At 38.7% G+C, this 21,787-nt stretch overlaps 2 protein-coding genes and 1 non-coding gene across 5 annotated transcripts in view; all 3 read right to left on the bottom strand.

The window, feature by feature from the left end:
* Window positions 1-3,803: 3,803 nt before the first annotated feature.
* On the bottom strand, window positions 3,804-11,624 carry LOC107580898 (fibril-forming collagen alpha chain-like). Of its 3 annotated transcripts, none has more exons than XM_016266515.1 (9): window positions 11,156-11,624; window positions 7,368-10,282; window positions 7,012-7,183; window positions 6,755-6,848; window positions 6,214-6,296; window positions 5,898-6,058; window positions 4,687-4,738; window positions 4,428-4,518; window positions 3,804-4,287 (listed from the first exon to the last, which is right to left on the bottom strand). In XM_016266515.1, exons 1-9 carry the CDS (start codon window positions 11,204-11,206, stop codon window positions 3,962-3,964), a joined length of 3,945 nt encoding a protein of 1,314 aa, XP_016122001.1. In that variant the 5' UTR covers window positions 11,207-11,624; the 3' UTR covers window positions 3,804-3,961. The 3 variants fall into 3 exon arrangements, with proteins under 3 accessions (XP_016122001.1, XP_016122008.1, XP_016122015.1); XM_016266522.1 differs by having other exon boundaries at window positions 11,180-11,624; XM_016266529.1 differs by having other exon boundaries at window positions 11,118-11,196.
* On the bottom strand, window positions 11,541-11,628 carry trnay-gua (transfer RNA tyrosine (anticodon GUA)). Its single transcript is given in 2 exon segments — window positions 11,541-11,576; window positions 11,592-11,628. It is a non-coding gene; the product is annotated as a tRNA-Tyr (tRNA).
* Window positions 11,629-13,043: 1,415 nt separating this feature from the next.
* The window catches only part of LOC107581285 (myotubularin-related protein 5-like), a 52,896-nt gene continuing 44,152 nt past the window's right edge, over window positions 13,044-21,787 (bottom strand). The window contains exons 23-40 of the mRNA XM_016266785.1: window positions 20,446-20,638; window positions 20,059-20,186; window positions 19,539-19,714; window positions 18,563-18,699; window positions 18,247-18,454; window positions 17,952-18,148; window positions 17,299-17,436; window positions 17,061-17,156; window positions 16,754-16,828; window positions 16,214-16,386; window positions 15,594-15,770; window positions 15,374-15,475; window positions 15,111-15,296; window positions 14,351-14,477; window positions 13,980-14,110; window positions 13,603-13,842; window positions 13,408-13,515; window positions 13,044-13,325 (exon numbers count right to left, since the gene is read on the bottom strand). Coding sequence (XP_016122271.1) covers window positions 13,044-13,325; window positions 13,408-13,515; window positions 13,603-13,842; window positions 13,980-14,110; window positions 14,351-14,477; window positions 15,111-15,296; window positions 15,374-15,475; window positions 15,594-15,770; window positions 16,214-16,386; window positions 16,754-16,828; window positions 17,061-17,156; window positions 17,299-17,436; window positions 17,952-18,148; window positions 18,247-18,454; window positions 18,563-18,699; window positions 19,539-19,714; window positions 20,059-20,186; window positions 20,446-20,638 — 2,874 coding nt within the window. The remainder of the gene's footprint in view (window positions 13,326-13,407; window positions 13,516-13,602; window positions 13,843-13,979; window positions 14,111-14,350; window positions 14,478-15,110; window positions 15,297-15,373; window positions 15,476-15,593; window positions 15,771-16,213; window positions 16,387-16,753; window positions 16,829-17,060; window positions 17,157-17,298; window positions 17,437-17,951; window positions 18,149-18,246; window positions 18,455-18,562; window positions 18,700-19,538; window positions 19,715-20,058; window positions 20,187-20,445; window positions 20,639-21,787) is intronic.

The raw sequence follows: 21,787 nt of genomic DNA, 5'->3' as shown, positions 1-21,787 counted from the left end.
GAAAAAAAAAAAAAAAAAAAAGAGACATTACAAAATTATCAGTTTCTCTGGATTTACAGGTATGTGTTTGAGTACAATTAACATTTTTGTTTTATTCTGTAAACTCGAGAAATTACAACATTTCTCCCAGATTCCATATAAAAAATATTGTCATTTGTTTGCAGAAAATGACAACTGGTCAAAATAATAAAAATATGCTATGCTTTCAGATTTCACATAATGGCACATTAAAGCTGGAGTTATTGCACCAAATATTTATTTCTGAATTCATTCCAAGTTAAAACATTAGTATTGTGGGGTTTTTTTATTCATATGAACTTGTTTTCTTGCCATTATTCGAGATCTGAAAGCACTTTATTGTTTTTGTTATTTTGACCATGTATCTTTTTTTCTGAATAAAACAAAAATGTTCAATTTACTGAAACACATACCTATAAATAGTCTAAATTTTTAATGCTATTTAGGTTTATTAACAAATAGTAACAAAAATACCAATTCACATGAACAAATATAAAAAAAATAAATAAAAAAAACTGTATAATTTGTAGTGGTCTCTATATTATTAAGAAAATAAAAATGAGAAATTATTTAAAAATTAGAAATTATATTAATACAAACGTGAAATGTTTCCCTGGCAACTAACTGAAATATTTTTAAGTTGAAGCACAAAAACTACAACTGAACTACAAATAAAATTTAAATAAATTAAACATAAATAGCAACATAAAAATGACAAAAGCACATAACAAAATGACTACAAATTTAACAAATTAAAATATAAAAATAAACGTTAACTCAAAATATTAACAGTAAATGGTATATAGGGTTAGTTGGTCCATTTTTCCCAGTCATCTTAATGGTAAAAAGTGTTCCAATTTACATGAACTCACTATAACGTCACACGTATATTGATGTACAATGGCCTGTAGATGCAATGTGCAGCAGACGTTGCCCTTACCAATTACCACAGTTAGACGAGGAACTTTACTTCACTCGTTAAGAAACTACAGCTGCTACAGTAGCCTCTCTGTTTGCAAAACCATTCAGACTGTGGGACATTCGTGTCAGAGCACGAGAGACATTAACATGAGACGAGCTGCTACCGAGACTGTCACAGCAACCTGATGGCGTTGCCTGGCAACCGGGTGGCTCCACTGAAAGGCAACCGAATCTCAGCTGAAACGAGGCCAGAAATCGTCCCCTTAAATGACACGTCAAAACAGGGAAGGAAGTCATCAGAAACTGGAACGGATCCTGTGCAAAGTGCAAGCTTAAAGTTTAATCCCATACTTACGCAGCTACACCTGCTCAAGGTTACGGGATGTTTATTTGTCCATTTACACGCTCCGTATCGGTCATCTTCTCTCTGTTTCACAAAAAACACCGAAATAACTCAAAGGGAATCGATATTTTAAGCTCAAAGCAAACAAACTGACAAGAACTCCTTTGTAGCTGCAGAATTCTACGATCTGCCACAGCAAAGGATCGATATTTTATACACATTTTATGTAGAGGCCTTCATTTCATGCCCATTTTTTCCTACCAATTTTCTTTCTATTTTATGTATTTTTTTATATACATTTAATTTAGATGTATAGCATATAAATTACATTTTCTTTAATAAAATATATATTTTTTTATGTATGCAAATGTTCTGTCTACCATGTTACTGACCAAACAACCCCATGGAAGCCTGTTGGGTACATTGTTTTTGCAATACTTTATGATTTAAGTTTAAATACATTTTCAAGTATGAGGTTAACCTGGTCTAGAAAATAACGTGGTTGCAGCATAAGTCAAAATGGTGAAATTGTCAACTGTTACTTGTCAACTAAGTTACTATGTAGAGCCAATTGGTTGATAACGTTTGTCATAATCAGACTGTGTCCACTGACAAATTGTTGAATTGCCATATATTGTTTTTTATAATAAATTTAACCTTCTATGTTTCAGAGGAGATACATATGAGCTAACAATGTGTGTAGTTAGTCCACACACATTGTTAGTTAATAATACTTTTACAGTATATTTTATATCCAGACAGGTTGGTGTTCTGCATAACATCTCTTAAAATTATTTAAGGAAGATTTATGATTTTTTTTTTTTTTATCTGACCTTAGTAGTGTACCCCCAGTTATAAAATGAGGCATCACATTCCATTCTTGTTTTAGAGCTTCAAACATGGTTGAGATAGGTAGCAATCACAGTCTACGCTTTCCATCCAGGTGCCACATTTTGCACAGAAGCGAATGAAACTGCCAGTTCCCAGATGGATTGCGTTGCCCTGGGCACTGCCAATCTGCTGGAAACACACTGCGACCTTGAGTCACAACACCCGGGTTGCTGAGGTCAGAATTACAGCTTCTAAACAACAGAAAGAGCATCCTGTGACATCCATAATATCAGTAGGAAAAGGGATATGGGATCATGGGATAGGGCACGGAGCCGATGCTATTTTGAACATTAAAGATGGCAAAATGACAGTAGACCAGGGGTGTCATTTATCATTGTAGAGCAGATTTTACTAAATCAGGTTCTTAAACAGGAGGCCTTATAAAACTTCAAGGGGGCCCTGAAATGATTTAGTTATACACAACCTTAATTAAAATGCTAATACTGTATAAAGAAAGAAAAATGTACACAAAGCCCAGAATCAACTTTATGCTGCTTTATCAACCATTCACCATTAGATTATACAAAACTGGTTATTAGACTATATTAAATTACAACAATATTGTCAAAAAAAGAGAGAAAACCACTCACTGTTCTTGACTGGATAACTTGAGCTGTAGTAAGCACATCCATAATATCAGTAGGAAAAGGGATATGGGATCATGGGATAGGGCACGGAGCCGATGCTATTTTGAACATTAAAGATGGCAAAATGACAGTAGACCAGGGGTGTCATTTATCATTGTAGAGCAGATTTTACTAAATCAGGTTCTTAAACAGGAGGCCTTATAAAACTTCAAGGGGGCCCTGAAATGATTTAGTTATACACAACCTTAATTAAAATGCTAATACTGTATAAAGAAAGAAAAATGTACACAAAGCCCAGAATCAACTTTATGCTGCTTTATCAACCATTCACCATTAGATTATACAAAACTGGTTATTAGACTATATTAAATTACAACAATATTGTCAAAAAAAAAAGAGAAAACCACTCACTGTTCTTGACTGGATAACTTGAGCTGTAGTAAGTCACCTGAAATTGATCAACACAAAATTAAGCCTTATAACTCCATCTCAAGCACTAACAGCATCAAATCAATATTAATTAATCTAAAATGTAATGGAGAAACAATGATTAATTTACTTACCTCTAATACGTCCCTTGCCATTTTCCATGTTGTCATTATTTTCATGAATGACTCACAGACTTTGAGAAAAATACATATTTTGTTCCATCGATATTCATATGGTTATATTGACCCCTGGAATAATTATTTCAAGATTGGTCACTGTTTATAGAACCTGTTCATGTCTGCTTTAAAGGATAGTTAACCAAAAAATGAAAATTCTATCGTCAAACACTCACCCTTCACTTGTTCCAAATCTGTATGACTTTGTCTACTGTGAACAATTTTTATTTTTGGGTTAACTATCCCTTTAATATTTCACAGGTCTTTTTTTCCCTCACATGTGCATCAAATCAACATTTTGCATTTCCACTTCTGAGCAGTACTATAAAAAACAGGAACAGTAATCCAATTTTTAGTGTATAAATAAGTGGAATAAAGCAGCTTCAAAAATAGAGCAATCGTGTCTGACACCACACAGTGAAAAAGACACACTGAAAGTGAGAAATTAATAATTTTTAATAGAAAGTGAAAAATTGCACTCTAATAATATACAGTTATGCTTGATTCATACTTTACACCTGTATACAGTTGTATTCGTATGCAAAGATTGTGATCCCTTTTAGGGCGCAGGTTGTAAATAGGATTCAGTCACAGCTTTACTGATTATGCGGTGGTGGAGGAGGTGGAGGTGGGGGCTGGAACATAAAGCCCTGATTGGGCCCTGGGGGCCACAGGGCCATTCCCATGTGAAAGGGTGGCGGTCTGGGAAAAGGTGGCATCATTGGGCCCTGGAAGGGAAACATGTGTGGATCTGGAGGGGGGAACATGTATTCCGGTGGGAAGGGGGGGTGAGCGTGATAGTTGCTATGGAAACCGCCACCGCGATCGTGGTGCTGCCCACGGGAAACGTTGCGGTTCTGTCTGGGCTTCCGCCGACCGGATTTATGAGGGGGCGGACCTTTATGGGCATCCAATTCGTCCTCTGGAAAGTAAAAACAGTGATTAACAGAGCAGTTAGCGCATATAAACATTATGTGTGGTGCTCATTCAGGTTCGAATTCAGATCACGTCGGTAAAAAAAACAAAAAAACAATTGAACATAAAATTGACCGTTTGACTCACCTGAGTCGGAATCATTTTGTTGCCGTCTCTTTTGCTCTTTAAGCTTCTGTTTGGCCAGCCTCTCTTGCTCATCATCGCTAAAATCAAGTGCCTACATACACACAGAATAAAAACCAATCGGTGGAGAGGCTAAACCATCACTTATTAACAGATAATACTGATGGCATACTATTAGGGCAGGATATCACTCTATTCAGTAGAGTTTAAGCATTTGTTGACCTGATTTCCTAAATAATTTTTACAAAAAGGGCACATTTACCTCAGGGGGTGGTTCCTGGTCATTTTTCCAGGATGCATCTGAGCCTTTGGTCCTTGTTTGAGAGAAATAAATTGTAAATGTTTTTCGGAAAAATACCATAGTAGAACAGCACTGAAGATAAGCGTATTTCAATAACATTGAGGCACACCCAAGTTTTCTTTAAAAGGGGTCATATGATGCGATTTCAAGTTTTCCTTTCTCTTTGGAGTGTTACAAGCTGTTTGTGCATAGATAAGATCCCTAAAGTTGCAAAGACTAAAGTCTCAAACCCAAAGAGATATTCTTTATAAAAGTTAAGACTGGTCCACGCCCTCCTAAAACGGCTCGTTCAAACACGCCCCCACATGTCTACGTCACGATGTGGGAAGATTTGCATAACGCCGCCCAAATGTTCACGCAAAGAAAGAAGGCGTAACTTTATTGTTGTCGTCCGCCATAGTGTGAAGACGTTGTGTGTTTCGTTGCGAAAGCGAAAATACTTTGTTTGGTCTTCCAAAAGAGGACACAACTAGAAATCAGTGGTTAAGTTGTATTTACAACACTGTTCCAGAACAGTTCAACCCAAATATTCAGATGTGTGCTGCGCATTTTATGGAGGACTGTTCCCTGATCCTGGGAGAGTAGACTACAATGCCGGCTGTTCTGACTCACAGACTGTAAGTACATTTTCATATTTAAAGAATTTGCCACCGACGATTCAAACGTGAGTTTTGAGCAGTGTAGAGTAGCGCTTGTTGTTTGGTGTTTCTCCGATCACAAATGCAGACATGGTTTTATGTTTACGCGGCGAGATTCAACGCAACGTGTAAAAAGACGGTATAAGTCATTATAATCAGTAATTATGTCCCCTCTGGATGCAACAAATGCCTCGTTTATAATGGGTTTTATTGGTTTTGTCTTATCGCTCCGGGATACGGCATCACAGTATGATAAGGGGCGTAATATTTCCGTCACATGCTTGAGGTATTCAGCCAATCACAACATACTGGATAGCTGGCCAATCAGAGCACACCTCGCTTTTCAGACCGATGAGCTTTGTAAAAAATCGACGCGTTTCAGAAAGGTGGGGCATAGAGGAGAAATAGTAATATACAGTATGTGGAAAATAATGTGTTTTTTGAACCTTAAACCACAAACATTTCATTAAACTAAATACACAAAATAATGTTCTTTTTAGTAACATCTGACCCCTTTAATAATGAGGTGCTCACCTTTGGAGTCGCTCTGTAAAGATGTAGTCTGTGAAATCTTTAATTTTGGGGGCAAAATAAACCACATCTCGAATTTTAAGATCTTTCTGGTCGATATCGTCATGGGAGTTGAACCTCAAAGCATAGTAAGGCTGACAAACTGGCCCGAAGACTTCAAAGATCTGAGGAGAAACCAACAACATTTTAGTCCCACAAAACTACAGATTATAGCACAATATGAAAAGTCTTGGACAAGAAGTCATAGTGTATATCGCCACCTTAAAGACATGTTATAGATTGTTACAAAAGTTTGGAAAAATAAAACATTGTTACTGACCTTGCCAACAGAGTTTCTGTTTTTGGTGAATAACACGCTGTTTTCATGCAGTGGTGGTGTGTTCCTGTATGACTCCACAATCACTAAATAAAATCAATCAGTTTTGTATGAAATGTCCTCTAAATTCAGCCAAGACTAAACTTGCATGGTGTCTCTCAGCTAAGATGTAAAAACGAGTTGACAAATATTGGTCTTGTTAAATAATCAATTCTAGCTGATGAATATAAAATAGCTATTTGATTTACATATACATTTTCAAGAACCAAATCAGCATATTAGAATGGTTTCTGAAGGATCATGTAACACTGAAGACTGGAGCAATGATGCTGAAAATTCAGCATTGCTTCACAGGAATAAATTACATTTTAAAATGTATTAACACAAAATATAGCAATAATATTTGACAATATTAATTTGTACTGTATTTTTAATCAAATAAATGCAGTCTTGGTAAGCATAAGAGACATCTTTCAAAAACATTAACCTCAAAATCTTGAACGGCAGTAAATGCATGCTTAGAGTTTGGCAGATGCCTGTATACCTAATTGCTCCACAATGCTTGATATTGTCCCAATGGGCTCCAACTCTGTATCTTCTGGAAGGCTGATGAAGAGGTTCTCAACTACAGGAAGATCCTACACACACAGAAGATACCTTACAAATCATGCTCTTTTATGCCTGGTATTAACATCAGTCTTGATTGATTTGATCACAAGTGGACAGCTAAGGAAATTGAGAAATTTTGCCAACAGAAACATCATTTCGGTTTATAGATTGCCGGTTAGCTCCTCCCCTCACATCGATAAGCAGCTCATCTTGGGTTTTCAATGGTGCAGGCCTTTTCTCATTGCCCATGGCAACACCTTCATCGTCATCTTCTGCGTTGTTCTTGACTAAATTAAAAGGCTCAGAGGAGGAAGAGGTTGAGGATGATGAAGAGGAGGATGTGGAGGACGAAGAGTCTGAGTCACTGGATCATATAAAAATAATAAGAAATAATCATTAAATAATCAATCGGACTAGTTTTTTTAAACATTCTTTATGTACATAATGATAAAATTATGATCTATGAGCTTAGCAAGATGCTGCTAGGGCAGAAGGAGGTTCTTAACTGGTGATATCAAAGCACAGACTTTAATGTCCTATTATTTTACCTGTCTGAACAGTTGTCATCCGAGCTGTTTTCTTTGTACTGCATGCTCAGCAGACCTAACGATCCAGTCCCAGAGTGTGGACTAACCAGAGTTCCACACTGCGTCTCTGCAGGTCCAGTCTGAATGCTGGAGATCTGATCCAATGTTTGTTCAGACTGAATAATGAAGATCTGATCTCCTGCCAGTCCAGACTGATCGCTGGTTAAATGTTCTCCTGTTGGCCCAAATTGACCACTGGAGCTCTGATCTCCAGTTTGTTCAGAATGAGTGCTGGTGCAGTGATCTTCTGTCAGTCCAGATGAACCACCAGTGCTCTGATCTCCTGTCTCTTCAGACTGATCATTGGTGAATGCTTCTGCTGTTGGTCCAAGTTGACCACTGGAGCTCTGTTCTCCTGTCAGTCCAGACTGATCAGTAGTGAAAGGTTCTGCTGTTGGTCCAAGTTGACCACTGGAGCTCTGTTCTCCTGTCAGTCCAGACTGATCAGTAGTGAAAGGTTCTGCTGTTGGTCCAAGTTGACCACTGGAGCTCTGTTCTCCTGTCAGTCCAGACTGATCAGTAGTGAAAAGTTCTGCTGTTGGTCCAAGTTGACCACTGGAGCTCTGTTCTCCTGTCAGTCCAGACTGATCAGTAGTGAAAAGTTCTGCTGTTGGTCCAAGTTGACCACTGGAGCTCTGTTCTCCTGTCAGTCCAGACTGATCAGTAGTGAAAAGTTCTGCTGTTGGTCCAAGTTGACCACTGGAGCTCTGTTCTCCTGTCAGTCCAGACTGATCAGTAGTGAAAAGTTCTGCTGTTGGTCCAAGTTGACCACTGGAGCTCTGTTCTCCTGTCAGTCCAGACTGATCAGTAGTGAAAAGTTCTGCTGTTGGTCCAAGTTGACCACTGGAGCTCTGTTCTCCTGTCAGTCCAGACTGATCAGTAGTGAAAAGTTCTGCTGTTGGTCCAAGTTGACCACTGGAGCTCTGTTCTCCTGTCAGTCCAGACTGATCAGTAGTGAAAAGTTCTGCTGTTGGTCCAAGTTGACCACTGGAGCTCTGTTCTCCTGTCAGTCCAGACTGATCAGTAGTGAAAAGTTCTGCTGTTGGTCCAAGTTGACCACTGGAGCTCTGTTCTCCTGTCAGTCCAGACTGATCAGTAGTGAAAAGTTCTGCTGTTGGTCCAAGTTGACCACTGGAGCTCTGTTCTCCTGTCAGTCCAGACTGATCAGTAGTGAAAAGTTCTGCTGTTGGTCCAAGTTGACCACTGGAGCTCTGTTCTCCTGTCAGTCCAGACTGATCAGTAGTGAAAAGTTCTGCTGTTGGTCCAAGTTGACCACTGGAGCTCTGTTCTCCTGTCAGTCCAGACTGATCAGTAGTGAAAAGTTCTGCTGTTGGTCCAAGTTGACCACTGGAGCTCTGTTCTCCTGTCAGTCCAGACTGATCAGTAGTGAAAAGTTCTGCTGTTGGTCCAAGTTGACCACTGGAGCTCTGTTCTCCTGTCAGTCCAGACTGATCAGTAGTGAAAAGTTCTGCTGTTGGTCCAAGTTGACCACTGGAGCTCTGTTCTCCTGTCAGTCCAGACTGATCAGTAGTGAAAAGTTCTGCTGTTGGTCCAAGTTGACCACTGGAGCTCTGTTCTCCTGTCAGTCCAGACTGATCAGTAGTGAAAAGTTCTGCTGTTGGTCCAAGTTGACCACTGGAGCTCTGTTCTCCTGTCAGTCCAGACTGATCAGTAGTGAAAAGTTCTGCTGTTGGTCCAAGTTGACCACTGGAGCTCTGTTCTCCTGTCAGTCCAGACTGATCAGTAGTGAAAAGTTCTGCTGTTGGTCCAAGTTGACCACTGGAGCTCTGTTCTCCTGTCAGTCCAGACTGATCAGTAGTGAAAAGTTCTGCTGTTGGTCCAAGTTGACCACTGGAGCTCTGTTCTCCTGTCAGTCCAGACTGATCAGTAGTGAAAAGTTCTGCTGTTGGTCCAAGTTGACCACTGGAGCTCTGTTCTCCTGTCAGTCCAGACTGATCAGTAGTGAAAAGTTCTGCTGTTGGTCCAAGTTGACCACTGGAGCTCTGTTCTCCTGTCAGTCCAGACTGATCAGTAGTGAAAAGTTCTGCTGTTGGTCCAAGTTGACCACTGGAGCTCTGTTCTCCTGTCAGTCCAGACTGATCAGTAGTGAAAAGTTCTGCTGTTGGTCCAAGTTGACCACTGGAGCTCTGTTCTCCTGTCAGTCCAGACTGATCAGTAGTGAAAAGTTCTGCTGTTGGTCCAAGTTGACCACTGGAGCTCTGTTCTCCTGTCAGTCCAGACTGATCAGTAGTGAAAAGTTCTGCTGTTGGTCCAAGTTGACCACTGGAGCTCTGTTCTCCTGTCAGTCCAGACTGATCAGTAGTGAAAAGTTCTGCTGTTGGTCCAAGTTGACCACTGGAGCTCTGTTCTCCTGTCAGTCCAGACTGATCAGTAGTGAAAAGTTCTGCTGTTGGTCCAAGTTGACCACTGGAGCTCTGTTCTCCTGTCAGTCCAGACTGATCAGTAGTGAAAAGTTCTGCTGTTGGTCCAAGTTGACCACTGGAGCTCTGTTCTCCTGTCAGTCCAGACTGATCAGTAGTGAAAGGTTCTGCTGTTGGTCCAAGTTGACCACTGGAGCTCTGTTCTCCTGTCAGTCCAGACTGATCAGTAGTGAAAGGTTCTGCTGTTGGTCCAAGTTGACCACTGGAGCTCTGTTCTCCTGTCAGTCCAGACTGATCAGTAGTGAAAGGTTCTGCTGTTGGTTCAAGTTGACCACTGGAGCTCTGATCTCCTAGCTGTTCAGACTGACCACTGGTGCATGGCTTATCTGTTGGTCCAAGTTCAGGACAAAAGCTCTGATCACCGGTCATTTTAGTCTGAAACGTATTATTAATATCCAATTCCATTTTCTCTTTTTCAGATTCTTGATCTTGATTCTGTAAAAAAAAAAAAAAAAAAAAAAAAGATTGTAACAATTAAACAACAATGCTTGTAACAATGAAAAAACAAGATTGTAACAGTTAATACAAAATACAACACAAATGTTACTGTGATCTAAGATAACAATGCAAAAGTAGAAGAACTCCATGAAGTAAGATTACACTTGTAGATTGTGGGTGCACGTGTCAAACCTACATTTCTTATATTTAAATTGATTTAAACGTCTGCCGCTTTTTTGACTATGCCTTTAACTTCTGATATCATATGCTTTTATGTTTATGCTTTTTAAAATGGCTTGAGCCCTGACTGAAAGCACTTTATTTAAATAATTAGGCAAATATATTATCGTTGTTTTGTTTGTATTATAACGCGGTAAACTACATAATAAGGTCACGTGATATCAACACATGCAGGGAGCGACCCGCTACACGTCGAATAAAACAGCCTCATTCTAGAAAGAAGACCTATGTCAGTTCTTCTTCTAACATAAGTGTACATCATGTAAAATGATATGTCTCATAAGTGCGGTTCATTGCTTTATGCGTGATACTTTTTTACTACCAAAAAAAAATACCGAGGGGCCCTTTAAGTAATCAGAATGCAAGATTAAAGTAGCCGAGGAGGGTGGCAGTAATGCCGTGTCTTGCAATCCAATTTACCAATCAACATTAGACATTTCATTCTCTCAGTGTGAGCTGTATTATCCACTACCAGTTCATAATTGTGACCTAACTGCTGTGCAGGGTTGAAGCACATGCGCAAATATTGATAATTCACGTTTAAAGTATACATTTACACTTTTCTAACAGTTAGTAGGAATTCAGATCGTACCAAAAGTGCCTAAATGAATATGAACGATCACTACATACGTAAGGAATTAGAACATTCTTTACCTGCTTCTCTGTGCTTGAATTCTCCATGTTTAGGTTTCCATGTGAAGACAGCGCTTCAAAAATGATTTTACGTAATTGGCGTCACAACAGCAGGAACTGTACGGAGCCTTTCAAAATAAAAGTACCAATCGTCAGTGTCAAAATAATAATAAAATGTTTTAAAATTGAGTACGCTAACACAACACTTGCGAAAGAGAAGCACACAGAAAAGCCACATAATTGTCCCTTCTTTTTAATTGTTTGCAAAGTTGAAATGCAATGTCAGTTTCTCATAAAACCGACCGAGGTAAGTTCCTGAAGCATCAGTATTAACCTGGACTGAAATCCTTAACATGTTGTAACACCACAAAAAAAAATCAACTCCTTCGAGCCGGATTCGAACCAGCGACCTAAGGATTTCAGTGCTCGACCTCTACAGTCCTCCGCTCTACCAACTGAGCTATCGAAGGCCTACAATATATCTGTTCAGACATGTGTTAGGTTATTGTACATTATTATTATATTTAAAATGTTTACAATATGTACGTAGTATATTTAAATATTACTATTTACATGCTTATTTAAAACCGCTGGTTGCGAATAAACCGACGCAAATAAACGCTTTCCTTCCCGCGCTTAACCCACTACATGCCCTCCGCTCTACTGAGCTAAACTGAGCTATCTAAGGCCTGACGAGTTTTGAAATGCGCCAGTGATTGGCTTATCTGTCAACCAATCACAGCGGGAGATCTTTATGCAGAATAAGATTCAGTTTCTTTTGTTTCTTTTTTTTTATCATTCACTGCGAAAATTAAATGCTGGATTCACGTCACTATTACTATTCATATTAAATGTGAATATCAGATCTGAATTTGGCTTACAAAACATCATATACGGCTAGTGTAATGTTAATAAGTTACCAACAGATGGAGCTGTGTGTCTCTACATAAATCTTTGTTCATGTACGTTTAGAAAGCGCAGCTTAAAGAGATAGTTCACCCAAAAATGATTTTTAATTTTTTTAAATAAAATGTATTTGCACATCCATGTTACACAAAACCTGTATTAAAAAAAAGTAAAGACAGCGTTTAGAACAAGATGAGGGTGAGTAAATTATTGCATAATTATTTTTTGGGTTCATTTTTCTTTATGAATTACTATTAAACCACAAAACTTCTAATTATACTAAAGAGTACAATTATTCACCCCCTCGCCCAGTTTGACTGACACTTGAGTCATATTCCGATGTTCTGATGTTTTAATGAAGGATTAGGATGTTTATATGTTCTAATTTATAAATGAATATAGAAATCTTTGCAGTGACATTATTTTGAAAACATTCAAACAAAAAAAACAAAAATTACAATCCCCAAACTTTTGAACGGTAGAGCATTTTGTGCATACCTATTTATTAAGTGAATTTGTCAAAATGTAAAAATATGGACAATTATCTGATATCAACCAATACATTTTATATATATATATATATACACATACACACACATTACATTTTTATTCTTTTATGATATAGTTTTTGAGTTCATATAAAAATGTATTATTTATGAATAATATAATTATTATAAAAAATATAAATTATTTAATATACAATATAAAATTTATAAAATATGTGCATTATTTTTTTTCTAATATGTTAATATATAAATATATTGCAAACATTTATTGTTTTTACACAACTGGACCATTTAAAATTAACTAGTGAAGGCTAAAAATGTATTAAAAACTGGAGAAGAAAAACTACAATTTACACTTTACGTTATATATTCATATAAAAAAATTTTTTTTTAAAGTCTATGGATATGTCATGCATCAAATACCCAATTTTGCTAGGTGACAACATCAACTCGTTTCATTTATACAACCATAACTAAAGCTGAAAATGTAATTTAACCCAAAAACAGACCCGGGGCAGCCGATGAAGTATGAAGAATGTGTTCACAGACCTGTTCTCGCTCTCAGTGCTCTGGAACTGGCTGTAGAGCGTGCTGGTACTTGGTCGACCAGCTGCAGGTGTGGATGTGGCGCTGACCTCGCAGTCCAGTGCTAGGTTGATGGAGGAGCCGACCCCGCTCTCCTGCAGATACACACCCTGAGAGCGCCGCTGGTGACTCAGATTGGACGACATGAGCAGAGAGCTGGAGAAGGAGTGCTGGGGAAAGAGAAACAAAATATTAATACACCATCCCATTAGTAATTTGCAGATAAAGGTAAGGTGGTAATTAATATCTTACCCTGCTCTCTAGTCTGGACTCAACTCGTTGGGCTGTCTTAATCTTGTCCCATGTGTCCTTCCATTTTTCCGTAGGTTGTCCCAACTCAGTTTCCAGGTTCTGCACATCCTGAATTGATATATTAAAAAGATCATAAGGATTCATGTATGAAGAAAACAATTTCATTATAATGAGGACTTCTGCTTTATTCCTAACCTGCAAGAGTTTGGTGATGGCATCAGGCAGTACTTTACTGAGGCTGTCATAACAAGGCCAGACGATCCTCCGCTGGGACTTGGGGGCCGTCGTCTCCTGTCTATCACCGGCTTCCTCCTGTGGCTTTTCCGGCTGACCCCGCACTAATTCCCAGTCAAAGGACGGCCCCTCAGAAAGCGTTTCCTCTGTGTAAAAGTCCCAAACCTTCAAGTTGGAGATAAAACTGTAGGGCTTCAAGACCTACAAGACAAAAGAAAGGCAAGTTACAGACACTAACCAACAGAGAACACTAGAGTCATTTAGTCACATTTTGTTTCAGGTTACCTAAAGAACTATGCTCTGAAACTAAGAATGTTAGAACAAAATTAGAAAGTTACCTCCTCCTCCTCAGGTGAAAACATGTAGTTGTAGAACATGGGGGTCTTCTTGTTGAGCCGGTCAATGTAATCCCAGACAGACTTGCACACCTGAGGGTTCTTCCTCTCACCTTTTTCCTCATACAAGACACCTACACAGACAATACATTGGGATAGGGCCAAACAGGGTTTAATTATTGCATACTATAAATAAACACCATGAAACATCCTGTAAGGTATCACTTGACTTTCTACAGCATTACACAATGAGAACACAATAACATGAAAGAAGACTCAATCACAATCTCAATACGAGAGTCATGATGACAGTTAACATTATGCAGCATTTAATATGTTGGCGATTAATTTGTTGGTTGACGATTTAGACTCACCAAGCTCTATGCGCTCATAGTCTGAGTCCAGCAGGAAGGTGCGGAAGCGGTTGGAGACGTAGTGGTAGGCTAGGAACTTCAGATAGTACTGACTGAACTCAAACTCCATGGGGAACTGTAGATGGATCTATTGGGAAAATGTGCAGAGGGAAGAATATTGAAATATAACATCTATCAGATCTTAAGCTCTACAACAATTCATTATATTTTCTTGCATTAAACAGATTTTCAGGGTGAATTAGCTAGATAAGGCTTGTGCAATCCGGATGAGTTATAGTAAGGTATCTCATCTTCGAAGGTGTGGTCCGTTTAGAGTGACAAAGCAGGAAGTTGGAACAGGTTTATGTACATCAGCATGTATTAACAAGCTGCATTTCTGTACCTGCTCATACCATCACCAATCATATAAGGTTTATTTTTCCCTTTTCTTTGGACAAGACCTTCCTAGAAAGTGGTGATTGCTCTTTAACAACATCCAACAACAAAACAGAAATAGATTTAAACATATCCACTGAAAAACTGAATGAAGAATGCATGCAAACAAGCAAACCTTCCTGCATGCAATAATGCCATGCATTTGAGTGTTGCTCAAAAAAAAAAAACTAAAATACTTGCATACATCACGAACGCATTTGCATGCACATTTACTGATAGTGATTTCCCGACCAGTAGGTTGAGATTATTACCCGCTACCCTGGTCTCTGGCTGTTGACGCCGGCCCCTGGAAAAACTCATATCGGAGAGCCACCACTACACATACCTGGTGCACACAGTCAAGGAACTGTAGGAAGACAGGTGTAAATCCGCTGCTCTGGCTGGCTAGCGTCTGAGCTCCACGGTGGCTGAATCGATGACCGAATGACAACCACTCTTTCTCCACAAGCAGCCTGAAGCCATCAATCGTTCGGTAGTACGGATCCGACAGAAGTTGCACCAGGGACACAACCTATATCCAACACAGCATTAATGCACACATGGACAAATATCAGACGGAGCTCATGCATGTTTAGGTGTTTGTCTTACCTGTGTTGTGACATCCCAGCCATCTTCCAAACTAACCATGACGGAGGAACCAGTGTCCAGGAGTTCCACAACAAGAACGGACACCTGTAGAACCCTGTGAAGCTATGGGACACAAACCATAATAAACATCAAGAATATTAAAAACTGTAGCACAAACTGACCAACACACTGTATTTTTAAGTGTTAATTCAACCCAATTAAAAGGGGAAATGTAAGGTACCAGATTCATCCACTCCGACTCCTCCAGGCAGCGGTGAAAGGTCATGTTTGGTTCAGTGTTGGATGAGGAAGGCACACAGGCTTTCATCAGCTTCTTGAAACTGTTCTTGACCTGCCGTACATCAAAGACCTCGATGGGCACCACCTCCCACTGCTGGAAGGAGTCCTGCTTTCCACCCTGAACACAACAACAAGAGGGCTTAGCTTGAGCACCCACAATTCAATACTGCAATTAATATGTTTAATTAAATCTAGAATCTAGGACATCTGTATAGTAGGAAACAATTTGTAAACATGATGCTGGCAGGAGTGGAAAGAACTTAATATTGTTATTATTAATAATAAATTTAGTTCTTTAAATTAATAATGACTTAAATTAAAATAAAAACATAAAATTATTATTATTAGCAGCGGTATAATAATTATACATATTTATTGATTTAAATAAAATGATCATCATTATTACTATTATTATCTCACTAAATGCCAAAATTACAGAAAGGAATTGCATGTTTATTTTAATTTCTTGAAAATCACATAATATTGCAATACAAGTTGTCATAAGTTACTTTATACATGGAATCATATTCACATGAAAGTTTAAGTATTTAAGCTAATAACCTTGAGCTGGGACTTGTCTCCAATGATGTAGAGGTACGCTCTCTGTTGGCGAAGGAAATAGGTCTCGGATGGGCCTCCATTAGCCTGGGGGGATTCTTTCCCAGCCAGCCTGTTCCCCACATCAGGGTTATATGTGCTGAGCCGCCCACTACCACGAATACTGCCCCACTTTCCTGGGAAAAAACAAAGACCAATGGAGATCATTCACTGATGGAGAACGGGCAATTGATTCTGCTTTGTGGAATCATTTGTGTGTGAATTTGCATGTTTATTTGGGGATTGGTGTAGAGAATTTGTGATTTCTACAAGCACATTATAGACAAATAGGACAATGACTATTTGGTGGATCACATGCAAAGAGATGGTCATCACATCCTCACAAACAATACAAATAAATCAAACAGACATGATGGTCAATGATTAGTTAGCACATGAAAGAGGATGACAACACTACATGGACACTTAGTGCTCAAACTCACTAGCGTTGTTGTCGAGAAATTTGTTTGGTTAGATTTGAGAGCAGGGGCGGGCCTACTGTACCTCTAGGTGAGTTGCGGGCCTTGACTGAAACTCTAGGCTGAGAGAGGGAGATGACCCTTGCCCTCTGACCCAGCGCTAAGGTCAGATGACATAAAAATGCCCATTACTATCAGCAAACAAAAATGGGCAGCTATTTCAGCCAAATAAATTAACATTAGCATAAGCCAATGCAAAAATGCACACGACTTCCTCCGTCATGAGGGACTGGATGTCAAAAATTCTATTTGAATAAAGAACTTATAAATGATTGGGAACAGAGGAATGGATGGTGGGTTAAGTCGCAAGCATATTAAAAACACACTCTCACCTCCTCGACTGAAGGTTCCTGGCGTGTCCTCTTTAGTCCCCATGACTTGTTTCATTAAAGCTCCTATTTTAGGCTGCCTCAGCTTGTCTGATGAGTCTGAGGCCCAAAAATAACACGCATTACACATTAGGGGGTAAATATCACAAGTGAATTGTTAAGGTACATCTAATTATGTGACATGGTCACTATTGTTAGGGCTGAGTAAGGTTAGGGTTAAAGGTTAGAGTCAGGGTCTGACCTGAGTTGCTCATGTGTGAAGAGGTGAAGCCGCTGAGTGTGTTCCTCCCACTGGCTTCGCTGTATGAGGGCATGGAGCTGATGATGGCCTGCAGATACTTCTCTTGTTCCAGACTGGTGGAGTCGGCCTGGGACGGGCCTGAAACCAAACACAAACATGTTTACTTTTAGTTTTATACCAAAAATATGCTCTGGTTGATCTCGTCCTATTCTAATCTGCTTTAAGTGGCCTAGTGGTTAGAGAGCTCGGCTTAAGTTTGAATGTATAAAAGTGTCTGCAAAAAGCAGATATAATAAATAGATATAATATATTTACCAGTGTTGTTACAGTTAACGAAAACGAAATAAAGCTGAAATATAAAATGAAATATTCTATGAAAAACTTAAAATTCAGTGTAACTACTAAAATTACTAAAACAAATAAAAAAGCACATTACACAATTACTAAAACTTAGACTGAAATGAAAATAAAAACAGAAAATATAAAAGTATAACCCAATTCAAAGTATTAATAAATATATTTATTGAAAAATATAATAAAATATAGTGTATATTTATGTAATAATTTAAAATATATAATTATTTATTTAAAAACATTTCTATATAAGAGAATAGCTGCTTTAATCTCTCTTTTTTAATGCTTCTGGCTCTGACCTGCAGTGGGTGCATTTGGGGATTTGAAGAATCCCACGACGCCTTTAGCATGCAGGCCGGCCGAGCGCAGCAGCACAGCTTTGGTGCGGGAGTTCCTCCAGCACACCACAGGGAAGCGGTTGTGCCGGTAGCAGCGGCAGATGCGCTGGATGGTAGAATCGGGGATGCTCTGAGGCACGATCAGTAACCCTGGATAACTGAAACACACAAACAGACAGGCAATGATATTTGGGTATAACTGTTATGCTAATGATATGGTTTAGCATTGTTTGAATTTTTGTTTCGGAGAACTCACCTTCGGCAGACTGTGTACATCCGGTTGACGGTGGAGATCCGGAAGGGTTCGTTTTTAGAGCGTGTCAGGCTGTTGCTGAGCGTTCCCAGTCCCAGCCGCTGGTAGTCCCGACAGCAGGCCCGCTCGACCACATTACTCATGGTTTGCCGGTCTGACGAGCGGATGGTGGAGGAGAGCGTCAGCGAACTCTGGTCCGGTTCTTCAGACACTGCTCAATCAGAGAAGTTGCATTATATTATATTATATAATCACATATTAGCCATCGCAAACATCAGTCTATCAGTTGTAAATGTATGTGTTTTTGCGTTTTTCTTACCAGAGATCTCATCCTCATCCATCTCTGACTGCAAACTGCTGCGGTTTTCCCAGGTCGGGGGAGAATACTTCTTTCGGGTTACATATTGACGCCCAATGGTCCTCTTCGCGGTTTTAACCAGGTTTTTAGACAGCGTTCTAGAAGAAACAGCAGCTCAAACATTTTAATCACTTAACAAAAAAATCAGATTTAAGTCATGTTTAGGACTTTTTAGAGAGAGACAATTTCTTAATTTTTACATTTGTATATATACACATACGTTATTACTTTAAAAATAATTTTTTTTATATATATTCATACGCTTTTTAGATTTAAAGACAAAAATATATACATATAAACATTTGTATATAAATATTTAAATATATAATAATAATCTCAATTTGAATATTCGGGACAAATATAAAAATTATTTAAAAAAATGTAATAATAAAGTGTTTTATAATAAAACAATTCACATATACCAAAGTGAATCATGTTTGTTTATAAATATCAAGCACTTTCCAAGCCTAGAGCGAAGACTTGCCATTTAAATACATATCATGTCTGAGCTGTTGTCATGGTGAATTTTTCAAAAATATTAAAAGCTGCTCAAAAATGTTTGGGGATGATCGGTCCTGCCCTCAAGAGCGTCGCAGAACTGAACCGCATGAGTTTGCCATGACACCCATTTGCTGCTAATGCAGGATCTCAACAAAAGAGCCTTGCAATTTCCACTGCTGAATAATTCATGGCTTGCCACATGATATTTCTTATCCTCTCTCGCTCTCTCTCGGTTTTTAACCAGTGCTACTGGGACACATGATCCAAACAGGAAGAGGCTGGATCGAGAAAGAAGTTGCAAGTGTGTGTGAGAGAAAGAGGGTGGAAATACAGAAATGGTCTACTGAGAGCCGTGTCTCACAAACTCTGACAAACACATCTGCACATTTAAAGGGGAAGATCCCTCCCCCTAGACCAGCATCCAACCGGTTCTTACTTTAGCGACTGGTTCTTGTCCTTGGTCTTGTGCTCCACCACCAGCTTTGCAGACTGACCCACGGTGAAGGCAAACATGCCCTGGACGTGCTGTGGGTATCTGAGCTTATGCATGTGCTTCCTGAACACTTCTGCGAGATCTGATGCCACCTCCTCATCAAAGCCGATCTTCATCAGCTACAAGAGAGAACAAAATGTAATAACTGGTAAAGAGTAAAGGCTTGATCAATGCTTCTAAACCACAAATAAAAATATTAATATTTTAATAAAATAAATATTTGCAAGCATTTCTTTTGCACCAAAACCCATCACACCAAGTCAAATTGAGTTTTTGTTTTTTGTTTTTTTTTTGGAATCCAAACAATCCTTAATATCCATTTAAAATAAAATTCATTAATTAATTCACTTATAATTAAATTAATAATACATACATAATTAACTGAATGGAAAGCATTCTTGTTCTTTATGTATCGTGAGTAATGGAGCAACAGGAAACAAAGAAAGATCAGACGACCCAATACCTGAAAGGTGCAGGAACGCAGCTGGAGAACCTCCTGGAAGAACTGATCCATGGGAAGATTAACAGAGATCCGCTTCTCTTTCGTGAGGGAAGCGATGGGGAAGGAGCGGGTGACCACTTGCTCGCCAACTGCACAATACAAACATGCATGGCAAAATTTATCGCACCTACAAAAAGGCTTTTTGTGTAAAAGGCACATTGATTTTCATTTTCAATTTCAAAGCGTGAGCACAGAGTCAAGCTAGTGAGAAAATTGCTTCAGACAAGCAGGAAATTTCTATAATTCATGACCACCAGCATCCCAGAGACTTTACTAAAGTGAGCTGCTCTGAACTAATTATGAAAATCGACCCCAGTGTGAAGCTCGACTTAACCAATAGGAGCGTACCTAGAGGGTCGGTGGGCGTGCCCTTGAAGATGAGGCGGTAGGTAGTGAGGTATATGGCTCCCTCGGCAGGTAACAGAGGCGGACCGCCCATCGCGCCCGTGGCTTCCTCTCGGCCGTCTGCTATAAGGTGCACCCGCATGCCGTCCATCACAAACTCCTCACCGGGGAGCAGCGTTGGTCTCAAAAGCTTGGGCTGGAGTCAGAGAGACCGAAAGAGAAAAATAAAGAGGAAACAGGGAGACAGGGAAGTCAGTATATCTCATGTGTGAGTTACTCAAGTATGAAATTCATACCACACTTCATTGCAAACATGCAGAATGCTTCAAGAGATCAAGAACTGGAGGAATTGATCATTCAAATCACAAAAACACACAGCAAAGGTGCATTTCCTCTCGGTCAGTTTGACATTTCTTGAGCATATAAAGACACTTTTAGTCTAATGAACCAAATTCAACAGAAAGCTTCAGGTCAACATGAAACTGAATTTGCAATGTGATTTATTTCGGAGTAAAACAGGATATTCAATCACGTGTGACTGATTTTATCTATTGGGAACTGATTAGATCATGAAATGTGGGTGTTACATAAGAGATCACAAAGGTTATGCTTCGTTATCAAATTTATCATTATTTTTCTATCATTGCAAATTATATTAACAAAAACTGGATACAAATTACTATAATTTAATTAAATTGCTTAATGTACTTACCTAATTTTTTTTTATTAAATGACCCTTTTTATAAAATTACCTATTTTTAATTATATTACTTGTTATAAATATTTTAAATTAAATTACCATCATCTTTTAAACTTATTTTTTATTTAAATTGCCCATTTTGTATTTAATTGCTTCGTTTTTAAACTACAATATTTTAGAAAGACTGCATTAACAAAACCGTATATATAAACAGTATGTAATATTTTGACCAAAGATTATTAAATACAAACATTTTATATAACGTGCACTGAAGAATCATGCACAACAGGACAGTTTACATGCATTACTAAGTAAATAATTTTGATTTCATGTTGACTTGAAGCATGGGATACTTAGATAAGTGTATTTATCATTTGGATGTAAAACATTCTGTCCCACAGTTCTTCAAATTCAATTTCATATGTCCAGAAATACCAGAAGCAGCATTTTCATCTGGGAAAAATAGCCTGTTTATTCCACTGAGCATTTTTTCCCCAAATAAACAAATGCATTATGAGTCAAAAAAACAGTGAAGCCAGGCCAATTTCTCCATCTAGACCCAAATATTCTCTAGACGCTTATGAAAGAGCAAGTTTGATCACATCCAGTGCTGAGATTCTGAATGATTTACAGATCTCATGAGCA

This window comes from Sinocyclocheilus grahami, unplaced genomic scaffold (genome assembly GCF_001515645.1).
Source record: "Sinocyclocheilus grahami isolate Dianchi unplaced genomic scaffold, SAMN03320097.WGS_v1.1 scaffold33.1, whole genome shotgun sequence".
Classification (NCBI taxonomy): Eukaryota; Metazoa; Chordata; class Actinopteri; order Cypriniformes; family Cyprinidae; genus Sinocyclocheilus; species Sinocyclocheilus grahami.
This window is presented reverse-complemented; position numbering and strand designations above follow the sequence as displayed.